Here is a 25,846-nt window from a genome sequence, read left to right on the forward strand (position 1 = left end):
GAAATCAACCTACAAATGTGTTACTTAACACTGAATGTACCAAAATGTGACAGTTTACTCACTCGGATGACTTTTGTCCTATAGCTCTTTAAAATAACATGGGAAAGTGTGTTTTAATTCAAGTTCTCACACCTCCCACTTAATTATGAATCATTCAGGAAATGCTGATTTGTGGTTTGCTGTGACTGGAGGCCTAGTGAAAAGGTGATTGACAGACACATTGTCCACATATTACTAGCACTATGCTAGCAAAATGAAACGCTTCACTATAATTCTGCTCATCACACTTGTGGTCACATGTGTTCATGTGACAGGTTTATTAGTAATCTTTAAACATTTCATTGTGGTCTTTTTAACTCTTGAGGCTTAAAATCTTGTTTTTGTTCTCCACAGTTGCAGTTGGGGATGATTTAATCTAATGGGGAAAAAAGTAACAAAATAATAATACATGATATCAGCTCAGGTCAATGTAAAACAGATGTGGGGGGTTTCTCATATCTCCCAAAGATTATTGGGAACACTTTACAATAACAGTACATGAATAATGATGTATTGATATCTAAACTAAACATTACTTATTATGAACTAATGATGAGTTAAGGTGCGTGCTAATCATGAACTAACTTTAACTACAACACTAGTCACATGAGTTCATGTGTGAATAACAGCTACCTTCGTTACTTGTTAGTACATGATTGTATGTTAATATATTAATGTACCAAAGTTTATGCTTAATTTAATCATCATGAACTCATGATGTGTTAATGTATAATTATATCATGACTTTACTTGGAGGGGCACATCATCATTAACTCATTCTTAGCTATACTCATGAACTCCTTATGCACGTCCGTCTAGTGCGTTACACTGAATAACAATAGAGATGTGGTCTGTCGACATCAACATGAACAGTTTAAACAGTTTATGAGTAGTTAAGGATTAATGATGATGTGCCCCTCCAAGTAAAGTCTTGACATACTTATACATTAAGTATGAGTTCATGTTGGTTACATTTAGCTTAATTTTAAATGATAATTTGTACATTAATTAACAACATGTACTAACTAGTAAGTAAGGTAGCCATTATTCACACATGAACTCTTGTGACTAATGTTGTAGTTAAAGTTAGTTCATGATTAGCGCACACCTTAACTCATCAATTCATAATAATGTTTAGTTTGCATATTAATACATTATTATTCATGTACTGTTATTGTAAAGTGATACCAGATTATTAGTATAAGGTATTACAATGTGAAACTAAAAAAACTGCATATTTTTCTTCTGTGGAATAAAATAAAACTGTTTGCTAAGCATTTTGCTAATTAATTGACCACAAACAGCTCATTTATAAAAAAAAAAATAAAAATAATAATCAAATGAAGCATTTGGTTTTAATTTCAGCTAATCTTGTTGCTGTGGTTTGAGTCAAAGTCCAACTCCTCATAACTGTGCTGTTTTGGATGTTCATTACTAGGCTATTGAAAATATACAGGCCTTTATTCCAAATGAAAAAAAAGTCACATGACTTGTCATGGGAAAATCATGATTGCTGAGTGAACTTTATTTTTTGAGTTATTTAAGCTTTGGGAATTTATTCATTTAAATGATATAATTGTGAGATATAGACCGTTTTGAGGGATGTAAACAATAACAAAAGGTCCTAACTTATTTGTTGCGTTACAATTTTTAATTTCCAAAGCTTCAGAGTAATTAAAAAGTTCCAAATATTGATAAATAATCAGATGGCAGGTGTTTTAATGTAAAGTTATCATTGAATTGCCTCTTGTTACCGTTATGAAATAGTTTGACAACAAGCAGGAAATGTTTATGGGCCAACGACACGACCACATTGAAATGGTCTGAAAACTCAAATAAAAAAAAAAAACAATCTTACCCAAGAACCAATCTTTTTTTAAAAAATGATTTTTTAAACAAAAGTTTCATCTTAAAAGTATGACTATTTCTCGCAACATCAGGATGTAAACTATTTTTCCATTTCTAATCTGAGTTCGAAACAAGCTTCCATATGCAAGTTGTTTCCTCATAAGGAGCTGAGTAGAAAATTACTGCCAAAGAAATTCAATTACATCAAAAACCTGAAGTTTTACCAAGATATGCTGTGGAAAATCTTGTACTAAAGGCAAACTAAACTTCACCAAATGCAGCAATGCCTCAACACTGACTGTCAGGATAAGTCACTTGTATGTGGTGTGGCTGAAGACCTACAATTAGTTAAATAAGTATTAAACACGTCATGTTTTTTTTTCTTGGGAATAATATTTCTAACAGCGCAGTTGTCATGAATTGAACCAGATTTTGGTAAAACCGCAAACAATACAAACATAAAAATATAACAAAACCAAAAAAATCCGAAAAATTAGTTTAAATTTTTAAATTAGTAAAAATTAGAAAGTACTGAACTACTGAAACTACTCTTGATGGTTCTTTGGGCCTCTTCTTTAATTTGTATTCTATATAGGATTCAATTCAGGTGATTGGCTGGGCCATTATACTACAGCTTGATTTTCTTTCTCTGAAAGAATTTGAGAAATTCCTTGGCTGTGTTTTGGATCATTGTCTTGCTGAAATGTCCACTCTGGTTTCATCTTCATCATCCTGGTAATGATGTTTGATTAAATCAGCTAATATAAATTTACAATGTGGAAGGTCAGAGGTTGCTGAAGAACTACTGAGAGATTTCAGCTGCTGTCTGGGCTTTCACTGCCTTTCTTAATGTGTTCAATACTTGTTTCATCACACATAACTTAATTTGTAAACTAATTAGATTTGTTTTCTTTGCATATATGGATTTTTTTTAGTTGTTACCAACATCCAAGATGTTCAAGTCAACGGCACCTTTAAAAAAAAAAAATTTCTGAGACAAATGGTGACTTGTTTAATATTTATTTTCCCAGCTGTATATAAACGCCTGGTGGTCTCACCAACAGCATTTTATCAAGATGAATAAAGCATTCAGTTTGCTGCTTTTAGTGACTCTGATAAGCTTAGCACTGACTGGTTAGTAAAATCAAGCTTTACTGATTAAATGATTACAATTTGTGGTTATTTGTCATTGTTTTAGGTGCAATCGGAGCTGATATCATTAATGGCAAAAAGGCTAAGAAGGGCTCTTTGCTGTACATGGCATCAGTGCAGATTATTGGAAAACACAGTTGTGGAGGATTTCTGATCGATCCAAGTTACGTGCTCACAGCTGCACACTGTCAGACTTTGACAGGGACATTTGTCAGTAACTGTTACAGCTAAAATGGACCAGTTTCTTCTTCCTCCGGAACATAACATGCAAGTGTAATTAAAATTGTTGCTTCGTTTTGTGTAGTTTGCAAAATATGTGTTTAATTGTGTGTTATAAGTTGTAAGTGTCCTGTGCAGCTTGTAAGACCATATTTATTACAGATCAGTGCTTGTACTGTATATCTCAGGTTAAACCTTCATGGGGCTGTTCACATATTGCGTCCTAAACCACATTGAAAACGCAACGCGTGCTTCTTCCTTTACTGATTTAAATGCATTTCTGAACTCTCGATCCTCTGCCGTTTGTCTTTGCTATGGCCACTATCACCTGTTCCTACACACGCTGCACGGTCAATTTTCAAAATAGTACAGCTTTCGCCACTGTGTGGATTATTACTAAATGTGTGTCATTGTTATTACTTGGTGTTAGTGTTGAAAAGGGGTTTGGGAACAAATGAATCGCTGAACGAATCCTATGGGAGTTGTTGGGATAATTTGGTAAAAATGAATGCATATTAAAAGACAATGAAAGTGTTTTTTGACCTTGCATGCATATCAGCCTGTTGTTGGAGACCCCCAAAATCAAAATATGACCTTTTTTAATGCAAAATAGGGGCTCTTAAAATAGAAGTTCTGCAAACGGGAACCCATAATTTCAAACACAGCCATCGCATGCTGAAAAAAGGTGGATACTCTTCAGAACTCAACACTACTGTGATTATTAATCACTCTTAAACACATTATCATTGCAGGGTGATTCGGGTGGGCCGCTGGTGTGCAGTGAGCAAGCAGTGGGCATAGTTTCTTTCAACATGGGTCACTGCGACTACCCGAATGCTCCAAATATTTACACTCAGATTTCCAAATACACCAACTGGATCAAAAAGGTGATCCGTGGAGGTGCCTGATGCCTGTATTAACCTAACCTGTATTAACATTAGCTTTTATGGAACAACTTGTATTTTGAAGATACAACATTGTAAGAAATGTGAAAATACAACAATAAAAATAAGCAACGAGTCTGGATTTTCTTCTTTTAAAGTGCCACTTCAGAACGAATGAACTCACATGATGATTTTTCTTCTGTAGACCACAACAAACAGCTCGTTATTTCTTTAGAAAAATTCAAAAGAAGCATTTGGTTTCAATTTCAGCTAATCTTGTTGCAGTTGCTTGAATTAAAAGTCTACTGAAGGGAATGGTAACTTCATAGCTGTGCTTTTTTTAAGCCATGTTCATTATTAGGCTATTGAAAATATCCAGGCCTTTTATTCCAAAGAAAAAAAGGTCATATGACTTGACATGAGAAAATAAGGATTGCTGAGTGAACTCAGCTCTCCATAGTCTTTTCCCACAGAAAAAAACGTATACTTTTTGACTGCTTGTAAAGCTACAGCAAGTCATTTGAATGATATAAACTCACAACTGTGAGATAGAAATGCAGAAATAAAAAAGTTAGAACTGATAAACAGAAACTTGGATAAATATCTGAAATACTCTGAATTCAAAAATGTGACAATTTCTCGCCACGTTTTGACCTTTTTCGCCACCACCTAGGTGGTATTATTCACCAGGGTTCAGGTGTTCTCTGAAGAGATGGGTTTTTAGTTGTCATTTAAAAGATACCAGTGTATTTGCCGTCCGAGTGGGAATGGGAAGATCATTCCACCAGTAAGGAACATTGAATGAAAAAGTTTTGGAAAGTAACTTATAGCTTCTCTGCGATGGCACCACAAGGCAGTGCTCACACCCTGACCGGAGGCTCCTGAAGAGGATGTAAACCTTCAGGAGCAGGTGGAGGTAAGAGGGTGCAGTGCCAGTGGCTGTCCTGTAAACAAACATCAGTGATTTGAATTTGATCCGAACTTCAACTGTTAACCAATGCAGAGAGGTAAAGAGAGGTGGGCTCCCTTTGGCTCATTGAAGACTTGACAAGTTGTAGTGTTCTGGATCCATTTCTAATCTGCGTTGGAAAGCTTCTGTATGCAACACATTCCCCGAAATAAGCAGAGTAGAACATTTCTGCCAAAGAAATTCAATTACATCAAAAATCCAAAGTTTTACCAAGATATGCTGAAGAACATCTTGTACTAAAGGCAAACTAAACTTCACCAAGGAGCAATGCATCAGCACTGACTGACAGGATGAGTCACTTGTATGTGGTGTGGCTGAAGACCTATATAAACGACTGGTGGTCTTCACCAAGTGCATTTTTTACCAAGATGACTAAAGCGTTCAGCTTGCTGCTCTCGGTGACTCTGACAAGCTTAGCACTGACTGGTTAGTAAAATCAAGCTTTACTGATTAAACGATTACAATTTGTGGTTAATTGTCATTGTTTTAGGTGCATTCGGAGCTGATATCATCAATGGCAAAAAGGCTAAGAAGGGCTCTTTGCTGTACATGGCATCAGTGCAGATTAATGAAAAACACAATTGTGGAGGATTTCTGATTAATTCGAGTTATGTGCTCACAGCTGCACACTGCGATAAACAGTAAGAGGCTGCTGTTGAACTGGAATATGTTTGTTGTTTGATGGAACTGTTTGGTCATTTGTGTTTATGCTTGTCTTATGAATATAGAGGCGATATGAGTGTGATCCTGGGAACCCACAACATCAATCCAAAGGGGGCAAATGAGAAACGCTACAGAGTGCAAAATAAGCATAAACACCCACCCTACAAATCTCCAAGAACTGGGAACGACATCATGCTTCTAAAGGTACAATATTTCAGAAATAAGTGCAGAGTATTAAAAAAATGTATTATAAAGTCAAATATTCTATAGATAATGTATATAAAAAATAGAAATATTTGAAAATATTAATATTTTTATTTTTCAGTGAATATAGGTCATATTTTGGTGCATTTGAACAAAACACATTAATTAAACAGATATATTTATTAAAATAATATAGTAACCGAACGTCTTTAGAAATAGAAAGACATTTAAATGAATGTGAAATATTGGGGAAAAATTTCAACAAAATTTTACAAATTTTTTTCCCTTGAACTTTGCTCTTTTTTCATTTTTATTTAATATTTTTCTCTAACATAAAAATTTGGGTGTACTAATTTTGGACTGCAATCATTAGGTTTTTTGTTGAGATTAGCTTCATATTTGGCTTCAGTGTTGAATACATTTACATTTAGCAGACATTTGTCTAAAGTGACTTGTCTCAAGTGAGAAGAAGTCCTAGTTATTCAAAGTAACCTATTTGTGCTTTGAGAATTTAGTGCTAGAGTAGAGAGAGAGAGAGAGAGAGAGAGAGAGAGAGAGAGAGAGAGAGAGAGAGAGAGAGAGAGAGAGAGAGAGAGAGAGAGAGAGCTTCCATAGGTGGTTTTAGTATTATTCACCAGGGTTCAGGTGTTCTCTGAAGAGATGGGTTTTTAGTTGTCATTTAAAAGATACCAGTGTATTTGCCGTCTGAGTGGTAATGGGAAGATCATTCCACCAGTAAGGAACATTGAATGAAAAAGTTTTGGAAAGTAACTTATAGCCTCTCTGCCATGGCACCACAAGGCAGTGCTCACACCCTGACCGGAGGCTCCTGAAGAGGATGTAAACCTTCAGGAGCAGGTGGAGGTAAGAGGGTGCAGTGCCAGTGGCTGTCCTGTAAACAAACATCAGTGATTTGAATTTGATCCGAGCTTCAACTGTTAACCAATGCAGAGAGGTAAAGAGAGGTGGGCTCTCTTTGGCTCATTGAAGACTTGACAAGTTGTAGTGTTCTGGATCTTCTGTAGAGGCTTGACCAATGTAATGTATATGCACAAATATAATATTGTAAAGCTTCCATTAGAAAATATTAATCTAAATGAGAGATTTGTGAAGGGTGTACTCATATGTTAAGCACTCTCTCTCTCTCTCTCTCTCTCTCTCTCTCTCTCTCTCTCTCTCTCTCTCTCTCTCTCTCTCTCTATATATATATATATATATATATATATATACACACACACACACACATACAAATTCTATATTTACAAATTCTATATTTACATTTTAATTGTAACCAAAGCATAATTGTATAATTAAATATTATTATTTTGTTTCTAATAAGAGTATTTTATTTTAATCTGAATTTAAAAGCATCATTTACATTAAATTTTTCTAATAATAATTATTATATTTATTTGTAAACTTTAAATAATTTCAACTAGCATACAATGCTAATCATGAAGTCTTCACTTTTCCTATCTGAAATTCTAGCTGTCCGAGAAGGTGAAAATTAGCAAAGATGTAAAACTCGTCACAATCCCGAGCAAAGACAGACCGATGAAGCCAAAGTCCAAGTGTCTGGTCGCGGGATGGGGGGAAACTGAAAAAAACAACACAGTGAATGATCTTCTGGTTACAGACGTGCTGATCATCGACAAAACCGTCTGTCAGTCAGAGTGGAAAAAAATCGATGTTAAACTGCCTGACAACATCCTGTGCGCTGGAGGCTACGAGACCAAAAGTGGCGCTTGCCAGGTACATCTACAAAACCTATCGATATTTTGGTAAATGTTCAAGAGTCTATCCACCTTTTTCAGTATGAAACCAATGAGGTGGAGTTATTCTCCTCACAGTACATCCATCCGATATTTAAAAACAAACTTATTTGAATTAAATCATCGTTAACAGATCATGAATCACCCAAAAAAATCTGAAAGCAAGCCTTAATATTGTTGTACTGTATAAAATACAAAGAGAAAGGAACAAAACACAGCGAACTCAATGTTGACCGCAATGTTGGTCATGAAGATTATGCCTAACTTTCACTAAGATTTGCCTTTAGACACAGTATGGATTATTTTAGCAAAGCCTTACTTTCGGATCATTTTAATGGACGTTCCCCACACAGGAAGTACAACCCATAATTTCAAACAGCAATCACATGCAGAAAAAAGGTGGATACTCTTCAGAACTCAATACTAATGTCAATCCCTCTAAAACACATCATCATTGCAGGGTGATTCGGGTGGGCCACTGGTGTGCAGCGGGCAAGCAGTGGGCATCGTCTCTTTCAACATGGGCCGCTGCGACTACCCCAATGCTCCAAATATTTACACTCAGATTTCCAAATACACCCAATGGATTAAAAAGGTGATCAGCGGAGGTGCCTGATGCCTGTATTAACCTAACCTGCATTAAAATTAACTTTTATGGTACCACTTAAATGCTAAAGATTAAACATTGTAATAAATGTGAGAAAACAACAATAAAAACTCATGAAAAAGCAACGAGTCTGCAATTCCTTCTTTTAAAGTGCCACTTCAGAGAGAGTGAAACTGTTCGGGGGGCTGTTTGATTCTCAACCACAGCTAAAGCACACTGACATCAACCACATCCTAAGTTACAAAACTGTCTTGTTGAATATAAATGCATGAGAGAGTTAAAAAAAAAAAAAAAGCTTAAGAGAGGACAGTTTACACTTACAAAGTCCTGGAGACACAAGCAATCGATTGGTCAGGGTGTATAAAAAGTCTCTATAGCAAAGAACTCCTTTCATCAAAGAACATTTAGCTTACATATTTAAATTTGTCCCTTACGGACAAAAATGTTCTTGATGCATAAAGCAACGCACGTTAAAAATAACAACAGAACAAAAGTCCAGAAAGAGCATCTGATGTTATAATAGTACAAGCTGTTATAGGGCCTGATTACTTCACCTCATCAAGTAATGCTTTTTTTCTGATCAGATATCTATCTGACTTGTGAAAACAGATCCATTTACATTCGAACACATCAACGCACCTCTGCTAAACAATTTTGATTCCGATGTTCAAATCATACACTATATGCAAATTTAACTCTGCTCCGTTGACTAAAGCCTCATTGCATCAACTACTGTACTCTCAGAAATAAAGGTACATGAGCTGTCACTGGGGTGGTACCTTTTCAAAAGGTACACGCTTGTACTTAAAGGGTACATATTGGTACCTCAAAAGTATATATTAGTTCCTAAAAAAATTAAGATGAACACTGTTGTACTTTTTAGGTACTAATATGTACTCTTGAGGTATTAATATGGACCTTTTAGGTACAAATTTGTACCTTTTGAAAAGGTAACACCCCAGTGACAGCTTATGTACCTTTATTTCTGAGACTGTATATATCTTATTTGGCATTGAAATTATTATATATGCAAGCTATAAAACAAGGTGGGCTCCTTGGCAAAATTACATTCGTTATAGGCAGCTATTTTGTCAGACAGATGTGTGCAAGACATTATTGAATACTGTAAAGGGTTTAAATTCATTTAATTTCATGTATAACATACTCTCCCAAAAATGAAGCAGTGTGTCTTTGTAAATGAACACTGCATTTTAGTCTTCTATTATTATTATTCCTCTTTTCATTTCAGTCAAAAATAAAACGAAATTAAAAAAACTTAAACATCTCAAACTGTCACCTGTGGCCTTCCGTTGCTTATGCATTTGTGCTTGTACACATATCTGACAGTCATATAACCCACAACATGTGCACTCTCAAGGTTTTTTATTTTATTTTGGGAAGAGTAAAATTTACTTATGTGGTTTTAATAACAAGATGCACGTAGACTTGTCCAGTTTTGTCTGGAATGCATTCCAGACCACTTCCTTAAGGGGTCTGGAACACATTTCAGACGAAACTGGACAGGTCTACACGCATCTGGTTGTTGAATTCCATTAATTCCTAAAAAGGGCTGAGTGATCGGATTTATATCAGACTCAAATGCATTTCAGAGGGCATTCACAGCTGCCCATATCATAATCGTATAGCTACCAGATCTTAAAAAAAAGCGGACAGGTGAAAACAGCCATCGATTTTGTAGTTTAAAGCCAAGTCCCTCAACCCTGTTGCTAGAGATCTACCTTCCTGTAGAGTTCAGCTCTAACCCTGATCAAACACAACTGAACCAATTTATTAGGACTTGAAGCAGCATGATAATTACAGACAGGTGTGTTTGATTGGGATTGCAACAGAAATCTGCAGGAAGGTAGTTGCCCAAAAACAAAGTTGGTGACCCCTGCTTTAAAGAGTTAGTTTACTCAAATGAAAAATATGCTGTTAATCACACACCCTCGGTTTCAATAGAAAAAACCGAAGAAACTGCTTCAGAAAGAACATCTGATGTTATAACAGTACAAGCTCATATAGGGCCTGATTACTTCACCTCATCAGGGACCTTCTTTGGTCTTCGAAACACAAATTGAAATCTGAGAGTTCTCTTATCCCATATAGCATCGGTGACAATCTGTTTAAAGTTCCTAAACATATCAAAACAGACCAAACAGCTTCAGTGGTTTAATCAGAATATTCTAAAGCTACAAGAATCCCTTTATGCATATGAAACGATTTTTTTATTCAACAGTTTCTACTCCTCATTGTCAGTATAGGGGGGGGGTCATTCTCAAAAACTGTGCGCTGACGTATATGATGGATACATGCATGCAACCGAGTGAGACATGCAAAAAATAAATAAATAGTGCTCTTGTGAATGTGCGCCCTATACTGACACTAAGGATAATAATATTCTGATTGAACAACTAAAGTCATATGCTCTGTTTTGAGGATGCTTTTTTTTTTACATTCCTGGACTTTAAAGTCTTAAAGTCCGGTTAAGGGAGCTCTCAAACTTCATGAGAAATCTTAATTTGTACCCCAAAGACAAGCAGAATTGCTTGACATTGCTGTTAAAGTCACCACCAAAAGAAAACAGATTTCATTGATGACAGTCTTAACGCAATGCTCAATGCCAAAACGTTTTTTAAAAATATAATTAAAAAAAACTGTTCTTAAATCGGAGGCGCAGTGGCGCAGTAGGTAGTGCTGTCGCCACACAGCAAGAAGGTCGCTCGTTCAAGCCTCGGCTGGGTCAGTTGGCATTTCTGTGTGGAGTTTGCATGTTCTCCCTGTGTGGGTTTCCTCCGGGTGCTCCGGTTTCCCCCCCAGTCCAAACACATGTGGTTCAGGTGAATTGGGTAGGCTAAATTGTCCATAGTGTACAAGTGTAAATGAGTGTGTATGGATGTTTCCCAGAGATGGGTTGCAGCTGGAAGGGCATCCGCTGCGTAAAACATATGCTGGATAAGTTGGCGGTTCATTCCGCTGAGGTGACTCCAAAATAATAAAGGGACTAAGCCGAAAAGAAAATGAATGAATGTTCTTAAATCAGTTATTTTGTAACTAATAAAAAAATTAAGTATTTTTCATCCATAGATCAACATCAAAATTATATCGTATTGACCAAAAGTAAGAAACATATTTAAAACATCATCCAGCCCTACTTTAAGATTGAGGACTTTTCAAGATCTAAATTCTCAGTAACTTAAACCCCAATTGTCCTAAAAACCCACATTAGAAACAATCATGATAAGATTGTAAACTGTGATACATGACATTTTGATAATATCGCTTGCTCCGTTTCCTTGCTTAACTATGTAGGCCATAACAAAAAAAAAAATTATAGTTTCCATGCACATACATGGTCTAGGCATGATTATTTCTGGTAATACAAATGTATATAAATGACCTCTACATGACTTTCAAAATGAGTCAAGAGGCAAAAAAAAGGAGTTGAGGTCTATCTTCACACGAATGCAGCTTTACTCTGAGGTAAAAATGAATAGTGTTACTAATGAAGCATTTGATGTGGTTAGCAGATCATACGATTGTTTCCATAAGTCATTTTCTTGTGAAGAAGTAGTAGACCAATGCAAATCACACAGAAAAAAAACATCCCTCAAAATATTTGACGGGATTTATTTTTATATTAGACAGAGCAACACGGGATTATAAACTATACAAACCTCTGTTACAGGGCTTTTGTACAATTACATATGGGACAATGCCAAAACAGAGCATTTCCAGGAAGAGATTTCTCAAATAAATACAAGTGTTGAGTAACAATACACAAAGAAAGCGCTCTTATTATTTGAAATTAGGGTTCATTTTTAACAATTGTATTTCTATCTGAAGAACATGTGCACAAAAAAAGACATATTTTGGTTTGTACAAGTAGAATCTTCAATATTTCCAATTGTCATTCCACAAAAGTGAGAGGAATTCAGTCTGTGATGTATATATGAAGTGGAAAGAGCTTGATGTGTCCAAGTCTTCTCAGTGATTGAAATTTCTTGATAACATCTTACACTAATGCTGAAGATTCATTTTGACAGGTCTTTAACATATTGCAGGCCTTGTTTGGTGTAGTCACCAACTGTGGATGGAGCAACCGATAAAGCATGGATAGACTTCTGGACCCCTGAGTAGGGGGGAAAAAATGGAGCAATTAGATATCTATAGTATATTTGAATACTGTGTGTAGTAAAATTAATTACATATAATTGTCACTAAATAGGCATTTACCTGAGTTCCAAGCATCCAATGGGGAGAACTCGATTTTGGGGGTTGCTGGAAGCTAAAATATTTTATTAAAGATCATTATAACAGTTTGACTTTGATAAAACATGGTATAATATGAAGAAGCATTTGGTTAGTAAACACACACACATCCGTTACTATTCAAAAGTTAGTTGTTAAGACTTTTTTTTTTTTACATGAGGTGTGTAACCCTGTTTGATTACACCAGATTGGACTGCTTGTAGTGCAAAAGCTCATGTGGTCAAACACATTCGAATGCACACAAAATGATTTGTCTTAATTCTTAAATGACAAGACAAGTTGTTGATAAAGATGCAGATATTAACCAAACTGATTATTAACAACCCTTTAATTCTCAAATTCACTTGAATTAGGGTTTCTGCAGGTTTCACCAAGTTAAATTTAAAACATTTTAAGACCATTATGAATGAAATTTTAGACTTATACAGGGCTAAATGCTAACGATTTTTTTCCAAACATCCCAGTTAGAAAAGATTTTCATTTGCCCTTAAAAAAGGTTAAAGATTACATGTAATAATAATAGAAGAATAATCATGTTGTTTGAGTATATTTTAGTAATATATTTTTAGTAATTTTCAAATATATCTATTCACAGACCCTATACCCCTTACCAAGAATCGAACAAAACATAGCTTTATGTTTTTAATTACTTCAATTACTTCAGTCTACAATAATAATAATTTAATAATAAAAACTATGTGTCAGGTCAGTTCCTTCAGCAGTAAATAAATGAAGAACTTAAGCAAATGTTACTGTAAGAAAAGTAATTAAATGCTATTTTTAAATAAAAAGTTAAAAGTTTTATTGAAATGGATTGTTGGCGATTGCATGGGTGTCAATGGCTAGATTGGGTAGCTATACATGAACAAAGAAAAATTAGGACCTGTTACAACACAACATTACCCTAGATTGAAGACTTTTTAAGATGTAAAATTTAGTTTTTGAGATTTAAAACATTTTAAAACGCTGCAGAAACCCTGATTAATTTTCAAAATGTAAGGTGGCTATACTATTGAAGTCAAAAGCTAGCTAGTTTTCATTTTACACTACTTGGGACCAAAAAGTTGAAATAAATACACAAAATGAACATACAGAACAATTTTGTATAGCAGTTGATCAAAAGAGCCTTTAAGACAGAGGTCCAGCATCATTTGACTATGTGTGTTTTCTTTATATACACTGTATATTTAATCCCAAACAGACATAATTATATTTTAAATGTTATTTTTATTGTTATTTTCATTATTAACATAATAATTAGGTTTTCACTTTTCTTCAATTCAAATAGAAAAAATGACATTACTTTCTTTTAATTTCATTTTGATTGTATTATTTGGTTACCAAGCACCGATAAATAATACTTTAAAATATAAGGGTGTTTTCATGTGATGAGATTTTCATGAACAAATTGTGTTGTGAAATTAAAGAATGTATAATAATTGACCCTTCGATAAGCCACACCCAAAAACCGCCAATCACCTATCGTGGCTTAGCAACCGTATCCACGTCTGTCATGCTTTTGAGCGAGGGAAACAAGCCAAAGCGTTGTGCATAGGGATCGTGCAATTCTGATACCCGGTATCCTAAAAGTTTAGACTTTCCAAAACCTAAAACCCAAAGGCAGAAATGCCAGCGTGGATCAAGCTGTGTGAGGCACTGTAAAAGCAGCACAATCAAGTCATATTTCCATCTGTTTCAAGCTCTAAATATTTGGATTACATATCAACAGAACAAAACACTTGCGATCAATATTCTTCACCCGCAGCTGTTTTTCAGTCATTTATAACCCTCGTAGCCATGTCATAGCTACAATTCACTAATGTTTTCGTCAATCTTTTAGAGATTTAGTCATAAGTAATGAAGTTTTAGCGGGTTTGGTGTTGGAATAATATTTGCTGGTAAGGAAAATCTATTTGTTCACTTCTGCTATTTATACTTTCATTTTCATTTCAATTTATTTAATTTTCCACTTAACTGCAAGTTAGAATAGAAACTGTATGAAAAGCACACAAACATACTGACTGTTATAGGTACTGTGCATTGTTATGGGTCAATAATGCAAATATTTGGCACAAATCTATCAATTTCCCATTTCTGGCTGTTCTTTCTATGAATGAATTATTTAGAAGCACTGTCCATGCGTGTTTCCTCATTGGTTAGTAACGCTATATTTCATTGCACAACAATTGTCTATTAGGCTTTTTGGCTAAAAAAAAAAAAGAGGAAATCACGGTTTAATTTGTTATTATTAGAATATCTTTAAATATCACCTACCCTGCTGTGCATGAACTAAGCTGTTGAATGGTCAGCATATGACGTGGCCAGGATTTAGCTTCAATTTTGATTAAATACTACCAAATGTAAACAGCCTTCTGTGTGCATCAAGACTATTTATTTGACCAAAAAACTTCCCTGCTATCGCTCTTTTTATTCAATAACATAAGTGCTGCCATCTGCTGTTCTTATATACTCTAGCCTTACACTTCATCAAAAAGTCAAGTTCTACTTTTGGTTTCAATCATACACTCAGTTTCATTTCTTTTCATACCTCGAAGCCAAAGTACTTCATCCACTCGTCCACAGCAGGTGGAATGGCTGATTTAGCTCGGGCCAAGGCCACAGATCCCTCATTACTACCACCAAGAAGTCCTGAATCATATGCCACATACAGGGCTCCTCCAGCAATGGTCACTTTTGTGGCAAACCTAACACATACAGAAACACAAACACATAGAGGTAAAGTTGGTTTTATATTCACACATTCAGTCATTTAACTGTCTCTATATTGTTTTCCACGCTAATTTGATTATTCAGACAGAATTAGCATGTAAGTATGACAACAAAACAACATTAGCACTATCTAATTGACTGTAAAGAATGCTGTACTTCGATAATCATTGGCTGCTAATATGATTTCCCTATTTAGAATTTGCAAAGAATACTTTTCTGAAATTATATTATTAAAGACAATGTCTGAATATCTGAATATAAAACAAACTTTACCTCTATTACATTGAATCGCTTTGAAATTATATGCAAGTATGACTCGAAAACAACATTAGCATTATTTATTTGACTGGGAACAATGTGCTTTGATAATCATTGACTGCTAATATCATTTCGCTATTATAAAAAATTGCAAAGAATGTTTTTGTGAAATTATATTATTACGGAGAAAGTCTGAATATATGTGTGAATATAAAACTAACTTTAGCTCAATTACAAATACAGCCATTCAAAGTAAAGCTGAAGGAAATAGTGTACGTTTAAAAGCTTCTCGGGGTATTATGACCCCAAATATATGAGGATTACTTCAAATATATATGATTAACTCAAAAACAAAACAGCATTTAACGTTAACATTTTTACAGTCTAAGTTGTTGCTGAATTGAGTAATTAAAAGCTAGCTACATTCAAACGACCATGTGAGTAAAGATAGCAACTAAAATACGAGCTAATTTAATTTTAATGTAATATAAATACAGATGTATAATATAATTATGTAAAGTATAATAATGTGTGAAGTATAATAAACACTTAAACCCAATAGACACTTGTATGCTAACTGCTAACCAGCTTCAGATACAAAAACAACACAGATACACTTACTTGACCAGGGGGAAAATCTTAGCAGCCATGTTTTAAATGCAAAATTATGCTCTAGAGTGCAAAATTCGGAAGCAAAACACTTCACTTAATGTTCTGCTTTACTATTTTGTCAGGGAGTTTCGCCGACAAGGGCATTTGCACTAGCAAACCGAATTGGTAGCAATAAAGTTCGTTTTGAATGCAGCTGTGGTAAATCTGCACATTCGACAAAATGACAAAAAACGTAATATATGTTTAAGTATTTTTTTTAACATACATATATTATGTATATATACATATAATCATTAAAAGTAGAAGAATGTTACTTTAATAGGCCATTCAGTTTTAATTTATTTGAGGAAAGTGTCGCCACGGTACACGACCGTGCTCTATCTGTGGCTCGGAATGATTGATTGATTGATAGAATTTTTAAAAAAATTCGTTATTTAGATTTTACGTTTAACATTAATTTTAAAAAATCTGTAGCAGATCTGCCAACGACTCTAAAAAGTAGGCTAAGTTTAAAACAAGCAAAAAGCATAATTTTAGGTTTTTATCTTTACTTTTGGTTTGTATTTAGTCTGTCAGTTTGTTATGAGTTGCATAAACTCAACAACAACATTAACGTAATGTCGCAAAAACAAAAACTAAAAAAAAAAAAAAAAAAAATTACTGATAACAACACAATTCTAACACAAGTTACAAAACCGGTTATCTAAAGCCGGATTGTACTTTGGTATTTGGCTCCGCCTGTCTGAACTTGGATTTATAAAACTTGTTCTGCCTGTTCTCTAGGTGTCGAGTCTGCCGACTTCACAAAGTTCAGAATTTGTACGCTGTGCACAGATTTCTCTTATTTTTATTCCTTCAAATGAAGCTTTATGCCAAGTTACTGCTTTGCAGCATATGCGTCGCGTTCATTGCGGTCCGATGGAACGCTCCATCATTTAATGAGGGTGAGTTTAACAGCCTTTATGTTTATCTACGTGCTGTAAAATGTATTCTATTGTCTGTAAATTGATAAGTGATAAGTATTTACACCTATATAGGAAGTAGCCTATTAAAGTGGGGTGAAAGCGTGTGGAAAGATGTGTTAACCCAAAAGTAATATAGCCTACTATCTTAATAAATTTATTTATCGTGTTAAATTCACACTTATTCCTAAAATAAAACATTATTTTGCTCTTGAAATTCTTTTAATTCAATCAAACCCCAGGCGACAGATGTATAAAATAACAGGTACTTAAAATGTCATAATTCTGCAACACTGCAATACAGTTTGACATAAACAACATGCGTAGAAAACATACATTTTTTATTAGCAAGATATAGTAGGCTAACATTACAGGTTTTATCATCTGCAATTGTTATTTATTTGTGTGACTCATCAAACCAGCTAGTTTGTGTAAAGAAAGATAACACATAATTTGTCGATATGAACAAATGCATATTTTATTGCTACGGTTAATTCGATCTCTTCACTACGTGCAATTGAGCAGTCAAGTGTGTTAAATAAAGGAACATGACCTGCCCCAAGTGAACTGGCCTATTCATAAAACTTTTAAAACAGAGCTAAATATTGCACTTTATCTCCTGTTAGGGTCATCAAAAATGGATTTTCTTCGTTTGGCATCTCATGTGATAGATTTGTACAATTCTGTGATGTCTGCATTTGAACTTCCGTGCCTTTTCAGATAAAAGTGCTGAAATCACCAAGTATCGGCTCACAGATGTATAAACCGTCAATGTATTTAACAAAATATGAAATCAGCTATATGCCATGACATTTATGCAATTCAGGATGTGTAATAAGTAGCAGAGTATCTTTGCCCCCCAGTTCAGCTGTTTCAGCAAGAGATGTTTTACGCCTTCAAAATAATGAATTACCACAGAGCGTTCGTCAGAATACAAAGAGGCTTTAGAGGTAGTATAAAGTAACTTTCCACACACAATAAATGTGACCAATTGCAAAAGACCATTCCTAAACACCAATATTGTGATAAAAGGAAGCTGGAATTATCATTTGCCCTTTAAAACAGTGAACATTGAACACCGTCGTTGTTTATGTAACGACTGTCATACAGTGAAATATGTTTTTTTTAGAGTCATTAAAAGGTGCCCGGGTGCTGGTGACTGGTGCCAGTACTGGCATTGGTGAGCAGCTGGCGTACCATTATGCCCGTTTAGGAGCTCAACTCGTAATCACCGCGAGGAGAGGAAATGTGCTAGAACAGGTCAGTTGGGTTTTCTGCTATCATTTATGCTTTAAGCATATTTGATTGCTTCAATATGTTTAATCTGACTCAGGTTGTGAGCAAATGCCGGGAAATGGGGGCTCAAAAGGCTTTCTACGTCCCTGCGGACATGGCGAGCCCCTCTGATGCTGATCTTGTGGTGAAGTACGCCATTGAACAGCTTGGAGGACTGGATTACCTGGTTCTGAACCACATCGGGCCCAGTCCGTACCAAATGTGGGATGGAGATGTTCAGCACACACGATGGCTACTAGAGGTGCAGAATCATATTGAACATGTTGTTTATTGAAGATATATGATATATGAATATTAAAGATAGTTTCTCAACCACGTTCCAGGAGGACCACCAGCTCTGCACATTTTCCACCTCTTCTTAAGCAAACACTTCTGATTCATTTCATCAGCTCATTAGCCTGAGACTCATTAGACTGAACGACTTCTAATGGGTGTGACAGTCAAAGGGGACGTCCAAAACATGCAGTATTGGTGGTCCTCCAGAAACGTGGTTGAGAAACACTATGCCATTTCTAACCTAAAGTTCATATAACATTTACATTTAGTCATTTAACAGACGCTTTTATCCAAAGCGACTTACAAATGAGGACAAGGAAGCAATTTACACAACTATAAGAGCAGCAGTGAATAAGTACTATAGACAAGTTTCAGGTGTGTAAAGTCTATAAGACAACTTATTCATGTTTATAAAATAAATGAAATTAAATGCGGATCAAAAATGGCCAAAAGTTCTGCAAAAGTCATCAATATGACTGTGTGGCATTCACAATACACTAAAAATAAAATCACTTTAGCTCTCTAATGCCATTCACACTGTATTTTCAAATAGGAAAAGTCTAACAAATTTATAGTATTCTTTTTTGTGAACTATGTGCTATAAAACTAAACTATGTGCTGTTAAAAAAGAGAACATTTCACAGGCATGAAAGATGCACACTGTTCAAGTCATTGCGAAATTTGGCTGGAGAAATCTTTTGCCCTCATGTGAGATTCCCAATTATAGATTCCTATTAAATTGTCAGGATTTTGCTCACCAAACAATGTTAAATATGACTACACTGCAGTGGAAGGGAGTATACTGAAAAAAATCATACTCTAGTACCATTGCTTACCAAAAAAAGGAGTGCAAGTAGAGTAAAAGTAACTGTTCTAAATACGACTCAGTGTGAGAAAAACGTCGCTCCTCTAAAAGTACACAAGAGTAGGGAGTATTGCGTTGTGAAAAATCTTCCAGCTTATACTATAAATTAAATGTGAGACTAATTTAATGTGATAACACATTACATTAATATATGCAGGCCAACAGAAAGCAGGATGATGCATTTACATGCAGAGCGAAATCTTTGTAAGTAATCTAAAAATCTCCCAAAAAAGGTGGAGTTTGGGGGATCTAGATGTGACGATATGTTAATGCTTATGCACTTTGAACCCTGACTATCAAGCTACACGTGTCCAGCGGTGATAGAAGCACTGGTATAATACATGCAATTTGTTGACGTTCAATTCAATTCATGATTATTTCTATGGCGCTTTTACAATGTAGATTGTGTCAAAGCAGCTTAACATAGACGTTCGAGTAAATGGAAAATGTGTCATTCCAGTTTTCAGAGTTGAGGTTTAGTTTAGTTCAGTTCAGTGTGGTTTAAAGTTCACTGCTGAAAGTCTAAACAGAAATCCATCAAAGCGCAGCTCCACAAGTCCCAAACCAAACAAGCGAGTGGCGAGGAAGAAAACTTCACCAATTGACGAAAGTGAAGGAAAAGACCCAGAGAGAACCAGGCTCAGTTGGACACGGCCATTTCTCCTCTGGCAAAACTTCTTGTGCAGAGCTGCAGTCTAAGCGCCAGAGGCTGGAGAATGCTGGACATCCATACCCATCCATGTGTATGAAAATGTACTGTAGTGTGCCTGTTTAAGGCCATTTTACAAGAACATCACACAAGAATGAAGACGATTTTTATTTACTAAACCTATATGAAGACACATTTAGATGGGTGAGTGGAGGGCCCTACGAATCTGCCATTATATATCTGTGAAAACAGGTGATAGGTTAAGGCAAATGGGTCAGAGAGGACTTGGGGATGCATTGAGAACCATCTGTGTCAGAAAGGCATGAAATGTATACAACACATGTTGAAACTGTCATGTATATTTGAAAAGACACATACTGTATGGGAGAGAAGAGTCCAGTTTAGATGTTTGAAACATAGATACTAGTCATGATTGCCAAATGTGAACTATATGTGGAAAAACAGTGATGATTATATTAGATCTGTACATTATAAGGGCCAACCAGAAGAGGGGTCTTTAAATAGGGGTCGTAAAGGAGTAGGAGCTGGGAGATGCCTGTTGAACCAGTAAACAACTGTGAAAACACAAAGGTGGGAGGAAGCAAGGATAAAGGGGATAGCAAATTTGAGGGACATTGGATTTGTCCTGGGGAGAGACTGAGATGGGTCTGCTCCAGGCTGTCTCTGCTTTTTTGGGAAATATTCCAATGAAGTATATTCTTCTGATATTCATAACCCCAGTCTGAGCTTGATTTAGTAGGAGAAAAGCCAGAAACCACATCAAGAATCAGACAGTAATCATCCTTTGTCTTCTTATCAGTGACATTCATGTTTCTAGGTCGTTGCATTTAGAAATGTTGCATCTTCTTTGACACTTTCTGCTATTTGATTGGACGAGTATCATGAGAATGATTATTCTAGCCAATAACCACAGACAAGAAGAATTGTAATATAAAATAATTGTACAAAATTGGTGACTGCAGGTTGAAGGAAAATGATGCAGTAAAATTACTGACACAACACTAAAAATGTACACTCAAGTAAAAAATTTTTTTAATACAATTTTTGAGAAAAACTACTCAGTTTGAGTATTTATAATTCATTACTTAGCACCACTGCTACACTGTAAGTGAACATTTTGACCTAATGCCACATTTATTGTTTTTATAACCTCTTACAGGTGAATTTTCTCAGTTACCTACAGATGGCTCAAAAAGCCTTGCCGACTCTAGAAAAAAGTAAAGGATCGATCGTTGTTGTTTCCTCCTTTCTAGGTAATCAAAATATACAACGTTTCCCTCAAAAATCTGCTTGAATTAACAAACAGATGCTGGAATAACATTTATTTTCCACAGGAAAAATGTGTGGTCCCTTTGCTTTGCCGTATGCCGCAACTAAGTTTGCACTCAACGGCTTCTTTGGAGGCCTTCAGAATGAGCTAGCAATGCAAAAAAGCAACGTGTCCATAACCATATGCATACTCGGCCTGATTGACACGGATAGTGCCATGGAGAAAATAAGGTAAGACCAAACTAACATCAACAGCTTTGGTTTTTAAGCTAAGTGCATTAAACCTGTAAAAAAGTGCTGCGGATAGAAAATATTTTTTAAGTTTAAGTCTTAGGATTCAATTGAAAATATATGAAAATGTGTTGTAGAAACCTCCTAGCTAACAAGTATCAGTTTGTAATGTAAAAATGAAACAAAACGAGGATATTAAATAAGACTGAGTGTACCAACCAATTGCAATGTCTAAAATTCTGCATTTAAGTTGCTATCACAGTTCTAGTACTAAAGAACTCAAACAAAGTATCAAATGTAGTCATAAATAGCACTTGTGTAACTCAAAAATCCCTATCACGCATAACAGCTTAAGTGGCCAATAAAAGTCACCTTCTTCCTATCTCTGATGTGTTTGATGCAGAGGTTACATCAACATGACTGCCTACCCTGCACACGAAGCCGCCTTGCAGATCATCCAAGCTGGAGCAACTCGACAGTCGGAGTCCTTTTATCCATGGTACACCTTCTACGCAACTCTCTTCAGGGATTGGTTCCCCAACTTAAGGGATAAAATGATTCAAAACGCCTACACATACAATCCTTAAATGGATATGGAAGCACTTACTGGAAACTGACAGCTCAATGGGAATCTGTGTGTGGAGAACAATATTAGTTTTTAGCACATTCATGATGACACACCAAGAGCCAAGGGGATGAGAGCCCTTCACCCAAGACCAAAACATACTATATTCATATTATATTTGGAACCATCAAATATAATATGAAGGTGATTTATAGTAGGCCTGCAGTACATTAAATTGCTGCTGTGATGCTAAAAGAGTTTTAATCAAACATATTGCACTTTGCTTGTTCGCAATGTTCACATTTTTGTCTGAAACTATCAACAAACTCAAATTAGTGTATTTATTCCGGAATCAGATTGTTTGCTTTGTGTTGGCAACTCAACAGGGTTGCCAGGAATTGAGATACTTTTATCCTCTTGCCTCGGGTTGTATTTTTATTCTGCGGTTAAATGTTTGGCATAGGCCTCTTGCGTGACATATTGCGCTGAAATGTTTCAGGATTATGAAACAGAGTAAACTTTTGTGAAGTGCACTAAGTGACTTGGTGTTTTTGTTCTTATAGCAACAGATTGGCAGGATTCAGGAATGGGCTATATGCACACAGACTTTTAATTTTCAGCTAGGCAGCCCAAGGGCTTCCGGTGAACTGTCTTTCCATTACAAAATTGTCACATTTAAGATATGATTTCTTTAAAAATCAGCAATCTTCACTGCCTGTTAGATATACGATATGAAGTGGGTCTCAGATTGGACAAGAAGCACCACATTAAATTCTATTTCCCCCTGCCATGTCTTTAAAATATGAGTTTATTTTACCCCTGTATTTTCAATGGAACTTCTGCGCTAGCCTGTTGCTACTGACGCCGCTAGTGGTTACAACAGTTTTTCATCTCGTTTTACGCTTGAACAACTAAATTAACGCTAAAGTCTATTTAACTGGTTGTATATTAATTGCATTACAACATCGATGCTGTAAAAACAACCTTGTGAAATTGCACATTAAGCTTTCGCTGGAAGTTTACCGTTGGCTATAAAACTCTAGCTGTGCATAGAGCCCATCTCCAAAAATCAATCGATTTACGCTATAATTAATATCTTGAATGTTTTATTTAGATTTTGAAAATATCTTAATTTAAAATTCATTTCACAACTTTAAGCTTCCGTCAGTAGTTATTTTACTGGATATCATGAGGAAATCAGGAAAGACGTCGGCTGTGCTGTCATTTTAAAGCTAGAAGATGATTTTATTGATATTTCTGATAGCTACAGGGATATTTACCAAAAAAAATTAAAATCTCTATCGTATGCGATCATGTAAAATAATTTACGAATGGCTGATGGCATATTTTGAGTTTGGATATAGGGCTAGTTTTGGACGATTTTTTAACAGAGCACTTGGACTATTGGGATTGTTTTTTAAAACATGGCAACCCTGTTACTCAACAACTTTCGCTTTCACACATGCTTGTCCTCTTTCTGACGAGATTATCTCAAAGGATAACGATTTTCCACTAAAAGCTTGTTGATTGGGGTTTATGACTGATAAAGTTTAACCTTTACAGCTTTCAAAAAACTGATAATTTATAGTTTAAAGACATTTATGATGTTAAAGGCGATGGCTCATCCATTGAAGGCAAGCGCGGTCTGCATTAGTTCCCGCGCTTTATTTAGACTGCGAAAATGTACAGATTTATTAATAAAACTTTTATTTAAGTTAAACCTTTCCAGAATATTCCCGTGAGAATTATATCCCCAACAAACATTTTTATTACCAGAAAGGCTACTTTGGATGTTATATCACAGTATGTCCAGAGGATGGCAGCAGTCTCTTAATAATAGTATAAAGCCCTTGAAAGTGCACGTGCCTCTCTCTGTCATTAAGTTTGGCCAGTAGGTGGTTTGATTGCATGACCAACACAATTAAGACTTTTCTTTTCTGACTGAGTCCTTCATTAGAGAGATGCTCGACATTAATTCAGAGAAATTACTAGAGGTGGATCATAATAATTCAGAGAAGAGCTGAAATGATGCCAGGCCGTATTAATTCTCATACTTGACTAGGCCTAAGAGGAGAAACCAAAGCCAGAACCTCCTCCTACTTAACATGCAATGCCTTACGCATTACATACACACTATCTCGTTTTGCTCACACTTTCCCCTTCTTTCTCAGACACACACACCCGCATACACACTCATGATGGGGCCTCCAGGGGGGAAGAAACGGCCGGCTGGCTGGGATAGCAGCCAGTAACACCTGCAACAGATTAGAGCTCCTAATGCTGAGCAATAAATCCCCCATCCGCTCCTACATCACCATCAACATGAACTGCAGACACTTTCTATCTATCTATCTATCTATCTATCTATCTATCTATCTATCTATCTATCTATCTATCTATCTATCTATCTATCTATCTATCTATCTATCTATCTATCTATCTATCTATCTATCTAATTTCTGAAAAGTTGTTCTTATAGGCTGGGTTGCACTATATTTTACTATATTTTTTATAGTTTTAACCTTACAGTCGGCGGTTCATTCCACTGTGGCGATCCCTGATAAATCGGGGACTAAGCCAAAGAAAAAATAAATGAATGAATGAAACTTTACAGTCTACTTACCTAAAAAAGTTATAAATGATAACTACATGGGATAAGGTTTGGGCAGGAATATGGGATAAATATTTATAACCTACTATCAATGTAATTTATCAGTACAATGAATATATGATTATTAGTTATCAGGCCTTATTAGTTTATTTAAAGACTATATATATACACAACAGTTCTGTCTGGTTCTTAAATCTGATTGGCTGATAGCCGTGTGATATTCTGCATTCACACCGAAAGCGTCAAAGTAGCCGGAAGTCATTCATTTTCAATGGTAGCTGGCGGCGATAGGTGGTGAGGAACAGCGTGGCGCATCTTCGCAGGTGTGGGCGTCGAGTAAGTTGAAATCAAGTCAACTTTATGGTAATGAGCTATGATGCGGTCTGGCTGCAAGCAATCGGAATGTAGAAGTCCACCAGTTGAGAGGATTCCAGAGAACACAGCCCTGTGAACTTTGGTACTTATTGTGGTCGCGGGATTTTCAGTTATCTCCAATGTTTTGTATAGGCACATACATTCAAAACTGGCGAGTTACTGATTTGCGTTAATGTTAGATTTTTTTTTCTTTAAATCTCGTGACAGTACAAAACAGTATTGCTGCTTCAGATTTCAAATATATGGATACATATCGGATAAGTGGAGCAAAGCCACACCACATGCAACCTAATCTTCCATTGTTAAATGAATTTGAGAAAAAGTCTGCAACATTTTCATGCTAGAATGCATGTGTTGTTAACTGATTTGCTAATAATGCTGCAATCCTTTAAATGTGAGATCATTGCAAATTTTGATGCTGTCCGGAGCTGTGAAGGCAGACAGCATTGCCGCCAGAGCGAACTTTGGCGCTCTCACCGCCTTCGGTGTGAACGCA

At 35.7% G+C, this 25,846-nt stretch overlaps 4 protein-coding genes across 4 annotated transcripts in view; 3 read left to right on the forward strand and 1 right to left on the reverse strand.

The window, feature by feature from the left end:
* The window catches only part of LOC130216695 (uncharacterized), a 29,368-nt gene extending 25,202 nt beyond the window's left edge, over positions 1 to 4,166 (forward strand). Inside the window, exons 17-18 of the mRNA XM_056448576.1 lie at positions 3,086 to 3,207; positions 4,011 to 4,166. Coding sequence (XP_056304551.1) covers positions 3,086 to 3,207; positions 4,011 to 4,166 — 278 coding nt within the window. The remainder of the gene's footprint in view (positions 1 to 3,085; positions 3,208 to 4,010) is intronic.
* Positions 4,167 to 5,433: 1,267 nt separating this feature from the next.
* Positions 5,434 to 8,474, forward strand: LOC130216133 (kallikrein-7). Its single transcript, XM_056448022.1, has 5 exons — positions 5,434 to 5,538; positions 5,603 to 5,753; positions 5,841 to 5,979; positions 7,468 to 7,731; positions 8,212 to 8,474. The coding sequence occupies exons 1-5, from the start codon at positions 5,481 to 5,483 to the stop codon at positions 8,365 to 8,367; spliced, it is 768 nt and encodes a 255-aa protein (XP_056303997.1). The 5' UTR covers positions 5,434 to 5,480; the 3' UTR covers positions 8,368 to 8,474.
* A 3,498-nt stretch (positions 8,475 to 11,972) lies between these two features.
* On the reverse strand, positions 11,973 to 16,407 carry micos13 (mitochondrial contact site and cristae organizing system subunit 13). Its single transcript, XM_056447789.1, has 4 exons — positions 16,240 to 16,407; positions 15,179 to 15,335; positions 12,595 to 12,646; positions 11,973 to 12,490 (listed from the first exon to the last, which is right to left on the reverse strand). The coding sequence occupies exons 1-4, from the start codon at positions 16,266 to 16,268 to the stop codon at positions 12,393 to 12,395; spliced, it is 336 nt and encodes a 111-aa protein (XP_056303764.1). The 5' UTR covers positions 16,269 to 16,407; the 3' UTR covers positions 11,973 to 12,392.
* A 583-nt stretch (positions 16,408 to 16,990) lies between these two features.
* hsd11b1la (hydroxysteroid (11-beta) dehydrogenase 1-like a) lies at positions 16,991 to 22,897 on the forward strand. Its single transcript, XM_056448134.1, has 6 exons — positions 16,991 to 17,174; positions 18,322 to 18,452; positions 18,526 to 18,729; positions 21,459 to 21,552; positions 21,634 to 21,799; positions 22,203 to 22,897. The coding sequence occupies exons 1-6, from the start codon at positions 17,090 to 17,092 to the stop codon at positions 22,384 to 22,386; spliced, it is 864 nt and encodes a 287-aa protein (XP_056304109.1). The 5' UTR covers positions 16,991 to 17,089; the 3' UTR covers positions 22,387 to 22,897.
* The last annotated feature ends 2,949 nt before the right edge of the window (positions 22,898 to 25,846 follow it).

Source organism: Danio aesculapii, chromosome 22, assembly GCF_903798145.1.
Source record: "Danio aesculapii chromosome 22, fDanAes4.1, whole genome shotgun sequence".
Lineage (NCBI taxonomy): Eukaryota > Metazoa > Chordata > Actinopteri > Cypriniformes > Danionidae > Danio > Danio aesculapii.